Below are 15,360 nucleotides of genomic sequence, written 5' to 3'. Positions count from 1 at the left end.
AAGTACGGGTTTTAACTTTTTGGAACCCATTAGAAAAAGGGGTCGGTCAGGGGAATCCATGGAGGAATGACACGAGGAAACATGACATACAGAGAAGACAGTGCCCGGAATCTTTACGGACATGAATGTATTAAAGGAAGTTGAATGCGATTCCCGAGTTGTTAACAGACAAATGGCCTTCTCACGAGATGCGCGTGGCCCGAGATCTCTATTTTCTTGGGTTCCGAGTCTTCTCCTCATCAACCTTCTCACCTCCTCTCTAACTATAAAACCACTGCTATCTCTTCATTGAGGGTATCCAGCTATTCTCTTGCTGCCGAATTACTGAAATTGTGTTTTGGTCATTTCAATTAGATTGGGAATGGCATCTGTGACAGCACTGTTGGCTATTGCATACGCCAACCGAGCTTTGTACGCGCAACAAGAAGTCGACAAGGGATCGAATATGAGTGAATCCATGAACAGCAGCGCCAACAAAGAGGATCAGCAGAAGAATATGAAGGAGAAGCAGCTGTTTCGGGAATGGAAAGTTGGTTCTGATGAGGATGATAATGTAACAGTTGCTTCTGACACAAAAGCTGTGAGATCTTGAGTTGTTGTACTATTGTCACCTTGTAGATCTTGAATTAATGCATCCTTTCAGTGTATGACTAGAGTTTTAGAATGGTTCAACAGGTTGTGAATGATCTTGTGGGTTTCAGTTTTTAAGAGACTGAGTTTTAGAATGGTTCAACAGGTTCTCAATGATCCTTTGGGTTTCAGTTTTTAAGAGAAAATACATATTAATGGGTTGAATTTATTTATTTTTCTCAATAATGGTTTTGTAGTGTGTGGGTTTGTTGTTATTTTTTAGTTTTGTATTAAGAGGTTGCATTTATTTACTTTTCTGATAATAGTTTTTTCTGATAATAGTTTTGTAGTGTGAGTTTGTTATTACTTTCTAATTTTATATCAATGGGTTGCATTTATTTACTCTTTTCAATAATAGTTTTGTAAGTTTTGTAGTGTGTAGGTTTGTTGTTATTTTCTTGTTCATTTAATCTGTTATAGTTTTTTTTCAAGTTTATTATAAATTCAAATTCTGATATATTTTATTAAATTTTAATAGTCTAATGGATTACAGCCATTTTTTTTTTATAAAGAGAGATTTTATTAAGAGATGTTTATTCTTTTAGTAATTTCAATCGTTAATTTGGGTTATTTTGGGTGATTTGGAGGAAGGAATAAATCTTCCCAGCCTAGATTCAATTCCTACAAGTGACATAATGTATGTTAAAAATATAGTCATTGAACAATCAATGATTGTGAAACTAATAATAACTTATTGTTTTTTTATGGTTATGTTGATTGTGTCATTAATCAAATGATTATCTTAAAAATTAAACTATGCATATAGATTTATGGTTGAAAATAACTATTTAAAAACTATTCTTTATTTCATAACTAAAAACTCTTATATACTAATTTAATGTCTAACTTAACTATAATTTTAAAAATAAATTATAATTATATATTAATTTAATATTTAACTTAACTATAATTTTAAAATCAATTATTATTATTATTATTAACCAAAAAAAATAATTACTTTATATTTTTTAAATTATAATTATATATTAATTTAATATCTAACTCAATTGATCGCGCTATATTTGAAGATCGTCTGATATCATGGAACCGGGTTGAGGCCACCATCATTGCTGCATATCATGAGTTACCAGACCCTCCTCCCCGAGACCGAGATCCATACAGCCCATGCCCAATATTGATAGAACCATCCCGTGGGCATTCTTCGACGGAGCAGCTAATCAGGATGGATGTGGCGGGGGTTTTGTATTGCACATAAATGAACACCATCGATACCTCGCTAAAATAGGCTTTGGCAATGGATCAAATAATTTCGCTGAGCTCTCTGCTGTCCACAATCTACTACATTTTGCATTATCCCATCATCATACAAGAATCAATATTTTTGGGGACTCATTGGTGGTTGTTAATTGGATTAACAATATCACTACTTGTCATACACACACTCTCAGCAATTTATTACATGATACTCACATTCTCAAAGCTACTTTTAACCATTGCACATGTTTACATATTTACAGAGAGCATAACAACAAGGCTGACAAATTATCCAAAGAGGCCTCGTTACTTCCCAGAGGCGAGAGGATAATAGTGGAACAGAATGGAGCAGAGGAGTATCAATTTTACCACAGGCCATTCATCGATCAAAGAGAACAAAGGGACAACAGTCCCAAGATGGTCAATGGCGTTTTTGCTTTTTGTTATTAGACATATATAGAACATGGATATTATGTTTTTTACCAGAGTCCTCTTTCGGACAATAGATAGAATGCACAGTCAGATGAATGTACACAGAACAGTCTACTTATACTTACAGAACAACACCTTGATGGGGTGACTTTTGTATGAACAATCCAGTAATGCCTCGGCATCTGCTTTATGTAATTTTCAAACATTAATGAAAGTTACTGATTTTTCCAGTGGAAAAAATATCTAACTCAATTTAATCTTAAATATATATTATTTTACTTTATATTTTTTAAAAATCAATTATTATTATTATTATTATTAACCAAAAAATGTAATTACTTTATATTTTTTAAATTATAATTATATATTAAAGTAATATCTAACTCAATTATAACCTTAAATATATATTATTTTACTTTATATTTTTTAAATTATAATTATATATTAATTTAATCTCTAACTCAATTATAATCTTAAATAATATATATTTAAGGTAACCCAAACAAATAAATAAAAGAAAAGGGAATGAAAATAATGAAAGAAAAGGGACTCAAGTTCTATGATTTTATTAAAAGAAATAAAAAATACAATCATGAAAGCCAAGCCTATTCTGTGACTGCAAGTCATCAGGTCCATTCAAATGTGGCCTTTCTGATAGATAAACGTCTCTTTGACAGAAAGATGTCACATTTTTTGAGATCAAATATTATATTTTAGGAACCTGTGGGAACTCTAAAGAAAATATGAAGATATAATCTTTTTTAGAGCATGATGTCACTTGTACTCCATATCTTAGTTCTTTCTTGGCTTGGAATGAATTTGAAATCTTACTTGAAGTACGATAAGATTTTCCTTTTTATTTTCACTGCTTTGATAATAACTAAAGTTTTGAAAAACAATAATATTAATTTTAGAAGGTATATATAAATAATATTTAAATTATTGCAATATATATATATATTTAATTATAATATTAGTATGGGAAGTATTATAATGTTTTTTGAATTTAAATTTAGTAATAATTAAATTAGTATTTATATTTAAAGGTATACCGAAGAAATAGAAGATTTGAGAAGATCATCTCACTATGAACATAGTCCAATGCTAAATGCATGCACATAAGGTTTGTCAAACTCTCCAATGTAAAAATCATTAGTTGTTTATTTGAGTTGAGATAAATTGCTTCTTGATAAGAATAAGTAGATGATAGATATCTAAAGATGCTCATAGACGTAAGTAAGGTGCATACAAATATTTGAGAAGGAATTCATGTCTTAGAGAAATGTTGTTGGGATAGGCAAAGTCTGTTCATCCTAACCAATTGCAGAGCCCCTTTTTTGTTTGCCTCCCTCCAACTAAAATCACGTGGGGAAGGTTAGCAATAATGCATGCCTTAATGATTTTCTTGGTAAAGGTCCTCACAAATCTTTGTGGTTCTCTCTTTGAAACTTTATTTTCTTTCATTGCTCCCCAATTCTCTTTTATCTAGTGCAGTTGTTTTGTAGTGTGGAATTAACAGAGACTGGAACAATATATACAATTACAATAGATAAGCTTGACCAAATTTATATGCATGGGATTTTCGGCTCTAATGACGATAATAACAATTTGTTGCTCCCTATGACCCCCTGTCAATGGGACTGATGTTTGAGGGGAAGCCGTGAGTGTGGCATAGTAGGACATGTGACGCTCCTACTACTAAGAGGTGATGGTTCAAACCTTCCAAAGGTGTGATGCTTTTCCATGTGAGAGTATGCAATCCACCTTCCATGTATGTATTGGAGTGAGAGGTCACTGGCCATGCAACTATATGAGTGGAGAACTCGAAAATCTAATTGTTGTCCTTTGCCACTAGGTAAAAAATTGTTGGACATAGGAAGATGAAAAAAAACCTTCGATGTAATTAACATCTTACACTATGTGACAACCCAACCCAACTTAATAGCTTCTACTATTCAATAAACTATTTTCTAGAATAAATCAGCCCACTTTGTGAGGCCATATCATTTCTCAAGGACTTGAACACATCACTCACCTCCACATCGTATATTCCATCTGATTAGAATTCCGTCACTTTTGGTATGGTCCTAAATTTTATTATTTAAATTGTAAAAAATAATTTTAATAAAAAATCTAAATATTATACCAATTAAATTTTTTTACAAAAAATACCATTATTTATTGTAGTTAAATGGTTTTCTAAAAATAAATAACACAAACCTCAAAAAAATTAGCACAAATGCAAATCCATAAAATTTCACCAACAACCTAAAACTAATAAAACAAATTCTCACAACATGTTTCTCAATACAATCCCAAAACTTCAGAAAAAGAAAAGAAAACTACAACATTGAAACATATTTTTAAATCACGTCATCATTATATCCACAATTAGCGTTGTCACAGTCTTTAAAAGTGAAATTTCAAAGGCATACAATAAATCAATTGAATGTTTAACATTTTCATCAACTTTTAAGCAAAAAATACATGAATGGAATGTTTTCTCCTACAAATTACAACAATGGAAATACATTTCCCCATTTTCAAGTGTTTGATATTTTTCAGAATGATTTAAACGTTGACCATCTCAGTGTGATTGATGTTGGAAATTTCAGGTGATTTCAAACTCAAAAAGAACAGAGAACAATGCTCTATTTTTCACACACAGGATCTTTAACACAGCGGAAACTTAAAACAAAATGATTTGCAGCTGACAGAGTTCTCACACACCAACAAATTTCTATTCGTTAATAAAGGCAGCTGCTGTTTACAAACTTCTTCCTCTCTCTCAGAGGGATTCACCAGGAACATTTAAGTTCCACACAAAAACTACTCTGTCTCTCCTTTTGAAAGGATTTACACTGCATTACAAATAAAACTTCTGTCTCTGCTAAAGAGATCAACGCACTGCTGTGTGGAAATTACACATCAATTTTCTCACGCTGTTGCGTTCCAATTTTTACATCGCACTGTTGTGCATTACAATTCTCTTACACTGTTGTGTATATTTTCATACGCGCTGCTGCATTCTTTTCTCTTCACTCTTCTCTACAATTTCATGGTCAACAAAAAAAAATTACATATATATAACAACCAAAAGAAATTACTTCACGTTTCCACTTGCCATGCTTCCGTAAAAGAAACAATAAAAATTAAATGGTTTTACCAACTTTTTCTTGTGCCCATACTCTCGCTCAAATAAAATTAAAATCCTTACCAACCCACAGTAAATTGCATTTACTGTTTTACTGACATTTACTGGCGGTCAATAAATGTAACTTTCACTTCATGTAAAATTTATTCTGCATGTCTGTACTCAACCGTTGACTTCATTTAGATCGCATCGCAGAAATCGCATTTGGCGGAACACAAAAATGGAGCACACACACATTAGTGCGATCTGCGATATGCGTTAATTATCGCATCGCAAAAACATATCGCAATCACTAGAAAACACAGCACATAGCGGAGGGTGGCACGATGAGTTTGCGATTTGCGATATGCGATGGATCGCATCGCAAATAAAATAAAGCTGCAATTGAAATTATATTTCAACACTCCCCTTTAATTTCAACCGCTGGGTATTCAATCATACCCAAACATTTCCTCAAAAATTCAAAGCTCTTCTGATCCAGTGGCTTTGTCAGGATGTCTGCGACCTGTTCCTGAGTCCTGCAATGTTGTAGAACAATTTCTCCATTGTTCACCAATTCTCTGATGTAGTGAAACCTTGTATCAATGTGTTTCGTTCGCTTGTGAAACACAGAATTCTTGGACAACATAATAGCTGAGCTATTGTCACAAAAAATCATTGTTGCTGTTGTCTGCTCTTGGCATAGACTTCTTAACAATCTCCTCATCCAAACCGCTTGACATGTTGTTGCTGTAGCTGCCACGTACTCTGCTTCTGTTGTAGACAACGCCACAATTGGCTGTTTCTTGGAAGCCCATGAAATGGCTCTTGAACCCATGTGAAAGACATAACCGGATGTGCTTTTCCTATCATCTCCACTTCCAGCCCAATCGCTATCGGTGTAGCCAACCAAATCTGAATTTTCTGAAAAAGTATACAAAATGCCAAATCTTTTTGTACCTTTGACATACCTCAGAATTCTTTTTGCTGCCTGCCAATGAGCTTCTTTTGGCCTCTCCATAAAGCTGGAAATTAAACTAACAGCATGCATTATATCCGGCCTAGTTGCAGTCAAATACATAAGGCTGCCAACTATGCTCTTATACAAGCTAGGATCAAAATCCTTGTTGCTGTCCTCTTTGCTGAGTTTTAATCCCATTACTGTGGGAGTGTTTGCTGCCTTGTACTCTTGCATATGGAATCTTTCCAACACTTCTTTTACATATTTTGCCTGTGAGATAAAAATCCCATTTTCATTTTGATCTACTTCTATTCCTAAGAAGTATCTCAGCAAACCCATGTCAGTCATCTCAAATTCCTCTTTCATGACTGATTTGAAGTTTTCAATGAGGTAGTCATCATTACCTGTAAAAATTACATCATCAACATACAACACTACAATTAAAATCTTATCATCCTTTTCTTTGATGTAGATGGTGGGTTCTCCCTCACATTTGTCAAATTCATTTTCCAGTAGATAGGAATCTATATTATTGTACCACGCTCTTGGTGCTTGTTTCAGCCCATAAAGAGCTTTCTTCAATCTGCACACTTTGTGCTCTTGGCCTTTCTTCTCATAGCCTGAAGGTTGTTCGATGTAAACCTCCTCCTTTAACACTCCATTTAGGAATGCTAACTTCACGTCCATTTGGTAGACTTTCCATTTGTTTTGTGCTGCTATGGACAGCACTGCTCTCACGGTTTCCATTCTTGCAACCGGTGCGAAAGTCTCCTCATAGTCTCTTCCATATTGCTGCTTGTATCCCTTGACAACCAGCCTTGCCTTGTGTCTTTCAATTTTGCCTTCAGCATTGCACTTGGTCTTATAGACCCATTTAACTCCAATAACTTCTTTACCTTTTGGTAGCTCAACCAAATCCCATGTCTTGTTTCTTTCTATGGCATTCATCTCCTCATCCATAGCTTCTATCCATTTCTTATCTTTAATTGCCTCTTCGAAATGAATAGGATCATCAACATGACAATACAAGGCAAATAAGGAATTCATTCCTTCATTATAAATGTCACTCAAGTTTCTGAACTTCTTACCTCTTTCACTCGGTGTACAAGTGCTTGAAGATGCACTTGAATTTCTTCCTTGTGGTGTGCTTGGAGAAGCACTCTCATTTATCCTCAAGGGTGTTCCTTGCTGTCCTTGTGTTGGCGCTGCTGTTTGGGGATGTATTTCTACCATCTCCTCATCATCTTCATCATGAGACAAACAGTTTTTAACATTAACTGTTTTCTCTATGCTTCCATCCCAAGCTTCCTCCTCAATAAACTGAACATCTCTGCTCACAAAGAATTTCTTGGTGGATGGGATATACAGCCTGTAAGCTTTGGATTCCTCATTGTATCCAATGAAGATACACTTCTTCCCTTCGCTGTCCAACTTCCTCCTTAGCTGATCGGGAATGTGTGCATAGGCCAAACATCCAAAAATTTTCATGTGGGTGACTCCTTGCTTTCTCCCACTCCATGCTTCTTCCAGAACTTTGTTCATCACAACTTTTGTAGGACACCTATTCAAGATATATACTGCACAGTTTACGGCTTCAGCCCAATAATCATTTGGCAAATGCTTTTCCTTCAACATGCTCCTCGCCATATCCATGATGGTCCTATTCTTCCTTTTAGCAACTCCATTTTGCTGCGGAGTGTACCTTGCTGTAAACTACTTGTGTATTCCGTTTTCTCTGCAAAACCGTAGGAATTCCTTGGAGATATACTCACCTCCTCTGTCTTTTCTCAAAACTTTGATGCGCAGCCCACTTTGATTTTCCACAAGTGCTTTGAAATTTCAGAATTTTTCAAACACTTCCGATTTGTTCTTCAAGAAATAAAGCCAAGTTTTTCTTGTAAAATCATCAATAAATGTTAGAAAATATTGGCTACCTGCTAACGATGGGGTTTGCATCGGTCCACATAAGTCTGAGTGGACAATCTCTAAGGGTGCTTTTGCCCTTATGCTTTTCCCTGAAGGAAAACTTTCTCTGTGTTGTTTTCCCAATATGCAGCCTTCACAAAGGCTGTCAGGTTTCTCTATCAATGGTAATCCTCTTACCATTCCTTTCCTACTCAACAAGTTAAGACCTCCAAAGTTGAGATGTCCAAATCTCAAATGCCACAACCAATTTTCATCCTTTGGCATACTTTGGAAAGCCTCTTGGGTAACTGCTGCAATTACTTCTTTGTTTTTCATTTCTGCTCTTATTCTAAGAGGGAACATCTTGTTCCTTGTCATCTTCACTTCAGTAATGCATCGCTTGCTGGGTGCTCTATCCATGATGGTGCATACATCATTCTCAAAGAAAACATTGTAACCTTTTTGAACAAGCTGTCCAATACTCAAGAGGTTACATCTCATTCCAGGAACATAATAGACATCTACTATGGTTTTCTTTTCACCTTGCTTTGTAAATATTTTGACTTCTCCTTTACCCATAACAAAAATTTTGCTATCAGTCCCAAGTGTGACTTGTGACTTCACACTTTGATCTAGAGCAGAAAACAGGGCTATGTTTCCTGTCATATGGTTACTACAACCGGAATCTAGAAACCATATATCTTCACTATTTGTTTCAGCCATGTTACAAGCTAACAACACATTATCTTGGCTGACATTTTCTCTAGTAATATTTGCATTAGATCTATTATTCTCATCATGCTGCTTCTTCCTACATTCACTGGTATAATGCCCATATTTTTTACAATAATAACATTGGACATTGGATTTTTCATACCTTTGTCCTTGAGCATGATGTTGTCCTCCGTGTTGGTTGATGCCTTGACCTTGGTTCTGATTCGGATTGCTACCTCTTCCTTGAGCATTTGTTGGACTGTTCCTTCCTCCTATGTTCTGGCTTCTGCCTCTTCCTTTCTTGTTTCCTCTGCCTTGACCTCTTCCTCTTCCAAAGGTCATCTGGGTCTTGAAGGCTTGCTCTAGAGATGAGTTTTCATTTCTACTCAACCTCTGCTCATGTGTTATCAGTGATGCATGAAACTCATCAACTGAGAAGTTTGAGAGATCCTTTGTCTCTTCTATGGTGGTGACAATCACATCGAACTTTGAGGGTAGGATCCTCAATAGTTTCACCACAATCCTCCTTTCTTCAAGTATCTCTCCATGAGATCTTATTTGTGTGACCAGGCCAATTACATGTGTGAAGAATGAGTCAATATTGTATGACTCCTTCATGTTCAGATTCTCAAAATATTTCCTCAGCAACTGCAGTTTAGCTGTCTTCACTTTCTCCATGCCTTGATAGGCTGTCTTGAGAGTTTGCCATGCTTCTTTGGATGTCTTAGCTGCTGCTAATCTTGGAAACATGCTTCCATGCACTGCTTGATACAAGAAGAAGAGGGCTTTTGAGTCCTTCTTCTTGTAGCTCTTTAACAGATCCTTCTCTCCCTGAGTTAGATTATTAAACTCATTTTCATCTGCTGGTTGTTCAAAACCATTCTCAACTATTTCCCATAAGTCCTGGGAAGCAAACAAGGCTTTCATTGTTATTGCCCAATAGTCATAGTTTTTGCCATCAAATAGTGGGAGCTGCATACCCATGCTATTGCTGGTGTTGGTGCCAGCCATTCTTGCACTTTTAACTTGGATTCTTTTGCTGAGTCTTCACGCTGCTGGAGAAGCTGCTGCAGTAAGAATCCTTCCTTCAGCTTCTTTGAACCCTTCAAAGAGCCTAGACTAGCTTTGATACCAGTTGTTGGAAATTTTTCTGGTAAAATTCCAAAAACAAAATCACAGAACAGAGAACAAGGATGCTCTGTTTGAAACACAGGATCTTTAACACAGTGGAAACTTAAAAAAATTTATTTGCAGCAGACAGAGTTCTCACACACCAACAAATTTCTATTCATTAATAAAGGCAACTGCTGTTTACAAACTTCTTCCTCTCTCTCAGAGGGATTCACTAGGAACATTTGAGTTCCACACAAAAACTACTCTGTCTCTCCTTTTGAAAGGATTTACACTGCATTACAAATAAAACTTCTGTCTCTGCTAAAGAGATCAACACACTGCTGTGTGGAAATTACACATCAATTTTCTCACGCTGCTGCGTTCCAATTTTTACATCGCACTGCTATGTATATTTTCATACGCGTTGCTGCGTTCTTTTCTCTTCACTCTTCTCTACAATTTCATGGTCAACAAAAAAAACTTACATATATATAACAACCAAAAGAAATTACTTCACGTTTTCACTTGCCATGCTTCCGTAAAAGAAACAATAAAAATTAAATGGTTTTACCAACTTTTTCTTGTGCCCATACTCCCGCTCAAATAAAATTAAAATCCTTACCAAAACATACCAACCCACAGTAAATTGCATTTACTGTTTTACTGACATTTACTGGCGGTCAATAAATGTAACTTTCACTTCACATAAAATTTATTCTGCATGCTTGTACTCAACTGTTGACTTCATTTAGATCGCATCGCAGAAATCGCATTTGGCGGAACACAAAAATGGAGCACACACACATTAGTGCGATCTGTGATATGCGATAATTATCACATCGCAAAAACATATCGCAATCGCTAGAAAACACAACACATAGCAGAGGGTGGCACAGTGAGTTTGCGATTTGCGATATGCGATGGATCGCATCGCAAATAAAATAAAGCTGCAGTTGAAATTATATTTCAGCAATTGAATGAGTTGAAAATTTGTTTTATTGTTCGAAACAGATTGGCCCGATTTACCTCTCAAACTTGTTAGATTTGAGAGTCTATTAAAACAAATTGTGTAAAGATGGATCAAAACAGTAGAAGAATGTGCAACAATAGAAATTTAATTTTATTAAATTTTAGGTCTGAAACTACATGGAAATCAATGGCATTCACATGCAAAAATTGATTAGGGAGGATATGTGGAGAGAGTGCTTCTTCAAAGAACACGCTTGATCTAATACAACTCTCTACTTTTGTGAGAGTTTGGAAGCCTATATACATAAACCCTTGCTTTTTCAAACCCTCACGTAGAAATCTCCTGAACCTCACAAGGTTCATATTCCCTGTTGGTGTGATTGAACGAGTTGAAAATGAGTTTTGCTATATATTAGAGCAGAGAATGCGGAGGAAAAGATTTGAGTAGTCACCCATGAACATGTTGGCATTTGTTCATAGAGTTTTGAAACGCAAAGCCAAGAACCTCCCATCCCCTGAGATTGAATGAGTTGAAAACAAGTTTTAATATACATTAAAGCAGAGAGTGCGGAGGAAAATATTTGAGCAATCACGCAGTCACAGATGAACATATTGGCAATTGTTCATAGAGTTATGACAGACGAAGAAGGGCTAAAAAGGTATTTATTCCCTTTGAAATCGCCTTCGGCATTATTAAGAAAATCTAATCGATGTACTTTGCCACGTGGTCCAAAATTGTTTGACAAAGGAAGACGAAAACGAGCCCTTTGTGATTGGGTGAATCAACTTAGCTAAAGCTCATTATAAGAACACTTTCGGTATAATTATCTGCAAATTAATTGGTATACTTTATGGAGATTCACTCCAATTTTACTATGCATATTATTAATATGTAAATAAGCTTCGTTACAATACCATGGCTTATCAATGCCACATACTCAACAAACCATGACTCATTTCATATAACACTTGTTCATATCACATTTTTAGTTAACAGTGAATTTTGCCATAGATATTATTAATATGTAAATAAGCTTCGTTACAATACCATTGCTTATCAATGCCACATACCCAATAAACCATAACCTATTTTATATAACACTTGTTCATATCACATTTTTAGTTAATTAATTAAAAGGGAAAAAATGGCATAACTATTTTGGAGGTAAATTTCAACCATTGGTTCGTGAATAATACTAAGAGTATTCTAAAATATTCTGAGGTTAAATCTCAACCATCCACCTAATCATTATTGATAATTAAATTATAATTTTGAAATCTTTATTCCAAAATATACACGTAAAAAATAAAAAATAAAAAATAAAAAATAAAAATATTATCTAATCTATATAAAAACATGAAATATATTTTCCAAAATAAATTAAGTGTTATAATCTATTATAAACACAATAAACTAAAACAATTGAATTTAATACTTTCTTCCCACCATCTAATATAAATTCAATCCATTAAATTACATATGTTTTTATCAATTTATTATATTTTTATTAATGGTTAATACTAAAAAGTCCAAAAAGAAATTTTAAAATTTGAATATATCAATGGTTAATCAATAGAATTTCAAATGGTTTAAAAAGGGGTTGAATAATTTATATATTTATATGATAGGTATATGATGGGTTCAAACCTAACCAAAGTTGAATTCGTTGACCAAACATCTTATACGAAGACAATAGGAAGAGAGTTAAGGTTGAGAATGATAGGTCATAAAGTTGGCTTCATTGTATGTGATGATTTTTCTTGATGGAATTTTTCTTCTTCTCCAATTATTGATCTCTCTTCATATTTTTGTGATGTATTCAACTCTTGCATTTTTATCAATGTTTTTATAATTAGTTTCAAAACAAATCTACATGTTTTTATCTTCTCTTGGCATTCATAGATTTTGGGTCTCAACCCCTAAGATTTGGATCAACTGATAAATTAAATTTTCCTTTAAAATTTCAGTCCATGAATCCCGAGACTCCATGTGGTAATCAACTTCCAGAAACTCTGAAAATTGTTCACAAAATTTCATTAAAATCATATTAAAGTTGAAAGCAAAACTTAGATTTAAAAATGATTCAAAACAAATCATTGAAAGAAATTCAAATTCAATTGAAAACAAATCTCTAAATCTGATCCCAAATTATGTTCTGTTGATACGTCCATACATTGTGATGAGATTTCATCAACAAAAAGTTCTGGGAGCTCATATATTTTCTAAAAATTCACACAAGGATCTTGGTTTTTTTAAGTTTTGTAGCTTTTTTGCTGTTGTTGTAGTATTTTAGGAGTGTTAACTTGCATGTTTTCCAAAATATATGTACCGAGATTGTTCTCCTCCATCTAAGTTTTCCAACAATGTATCAGGGTCCTAAATTTGTGCCCCGTTGCCCGAGATATGACCTTCAGAAGACAGGTTCCTAAAATAGATCTTGTACATTTTGTCGAATGGTTAAGTTTAATCCCACATGCATGGGATGGAATGACGTTTCAGTCTTTATTAATATTGTAAGCTATACATATATTTTTATATGTAGTGGAGGTCATAACGGTGAAGCATTTTAGTAGCATATTGATCCTTTGTGAATTGCGAACTTCGAGGAATAAAATAGTGAAACCAACTTTAAGATGAAAATTAGAAATAATTTGATATGTGCTCTTGAGATTAATGTATGATACCAAGTCAAACTTACTTACTTGTGTGGCGTAGGTGTAAGGTTCACATTGCATTAAATTAATAAAACAACAACTACCCTGCCCTCACCTTCACAAATGCATGATGAATTAAGAATTAGGTTGACTCAGTTTAGAAATATGAATTAAGAATTAGGTGATTAATGTATGATACCAAGTCAAAAAAACTTACTTGTGTGGCATAGGTGTAAGGTTCACATTGCATTAAATTAATAAAACAACAACTACCATGCCCTCACTTTCACAAATTCATAATGAATGTCACAAATGCATAATGAATTAAGAATTAGGTTGACTCAGTTTAGAATATGAACATGTGGCGTAGGTGTAAGGTTCACATTGCATTAAATTAATAAAACAACTACCATGCCCTCACCTTCACAAATGCATAATGAATGTCACAAATGCATAATGAATTAAGAATTAGGTTGACTCACTTTGAACATTTTATAGATTGCATATGATGGACTATGAGATTCGCTTTCCATCTTTAAAATATTTAAAATCTTCATAGATTGCATATGATGGACTATGAGATTCACTAAGGTTTCTAAACTTCAAGATACATTTCCATCTTTAAAATTTTCCCTAGTTGACTTAGCCGGCCTGATGCAGGACCAACCTGCAAAACCAAGATCTCCATATTTTTATGCATATAAACATCCTCTCAGCTTTTCTTACCCAAATCAAAATCACAATTACTGGAAAATTCACACTTTCCCTTTTATATGCAGAAGCTATCTTTCAGATTATGGTTATAAAACCATTTCACAATCAATCAATCTCTGTATATGAGAGTTTCCTCCTTCATGGCAAATTCAGAACTTCTGAAATCTTCAATCAAATCCAATGACTCAATTCATGCATATATGACTTGAACCCATGAAACGATGCGCCCATATTCCATTCGACATTATATTAATTGACCCAACCAGCACAAAACTCTGTATTTTCGACCCAATATCAATCATGTATATATTAGCAGATTAAATATTCAACTCGAATCTGTTCAAGAATAAATGCCCACCAGACACCTTGAATTCGCATTCATATAACCCAATACAGCAATGGTCCCACAACGAACCAAACAGCGTATGAATTCAACATTAATTGAATTTTATTAGAAGTTTATACAACACACAGTGAAAACCAGAGTCACTATTGAAGCTGGTTGTTGAGTAAATGAGGATAGTGGTTTATGTGAAGTCCACGATTTCAAAACCTGCAGTTGGACTTCTGTCTACATGGATATTTAACAATCACAGTTTTACAAAATCCTTTCACATCACTTCCACGCTATTGCAAAGAAAAATTGTTTAAATATACAGGAAGGCAAACTGAAGTCATTGACTGGTTGAATGCTTAGCAATCACAGGAGTGCTAATTAAAAATCTGTATTGATTTTTCCTTGGGTATCGATTCTTTCAGTCAACCTAACAACAATCCATTCAACTTTGAAATATGCGTTAAATACAATCAATCATCACAGCGAAGGATCAAAACTTGTATCGATTACCACGACAAAGAATCGATGCTCCAAATTTATATGGAATCCTTTACCCAACTTACAATCAACCACAGTTCTTCA

General features: G+C 34.4%; 1 protein-coding gene across 2 annotated transcripts; it reads left to right on the top strand.

Annotated features, from left to right (window-relative positions):
• Positions 1–289: 289 nt before the first annotated feature.
• LOC149164081 (uncharacterized) lies at positions 290–2,441 on the top strand. Of its 2 annotated transcripts, XM_089430851.1 has the most exons (2): positions 290–553; positions 2,109–2,441. In XM_089430851.1, the coding sequence occupies exons 1-2, from the start codon at positions 362–364 to the stop codon at positions 2,115–2,117; spliced, it is 201 nt and encodes a 66-aa protein (XP_089286977.1). In that variant the 5' UTR covers positions 290–361; the 3' UTR covers positions 2,118–2,441. The 2 variants fall into 2 exon arrangements, with proteins under 2 accessions (XP_089286977.1, XP_089286976.1); XM_089430850.1 differs by lacking the exon at positions 2,109–2,441 and having other exon boundaries at positions 290–799.
• Positions 2,442–15,360: the final 12,919 nt, after the last annotated feature.

Source organism: Pinus tabuliformis, chromosome 5_1 (genome assembly GCF_031772625.1).
Source record: "Pinus tabuliformis cultivar Carrire ecotype Pingquan chromosome 5_1, CPIR1, whole genome shotgun sequence".
Lineage (NCBI taxonomy): Eukaryota > Viridiplantae > Streptophyta > Pinopsida > Pinales > Pinaceae > Pinus > Pinus tabuliformis.
The sequence above is the reverse complement of the archived record's forward strand: the minus strand, read 5'-3'. Positions and strand labels throughout refer to the sequence as shown.

Excerpts from the sequence above, each read along its gene's own strand:
- LOC149164081 (XM_089430850.1), top strand. The coding sequence starts at position 362 with ATGGCATCTGTGACAGCACTGTTGGCTATTGCATACGCCAACCGAGCT.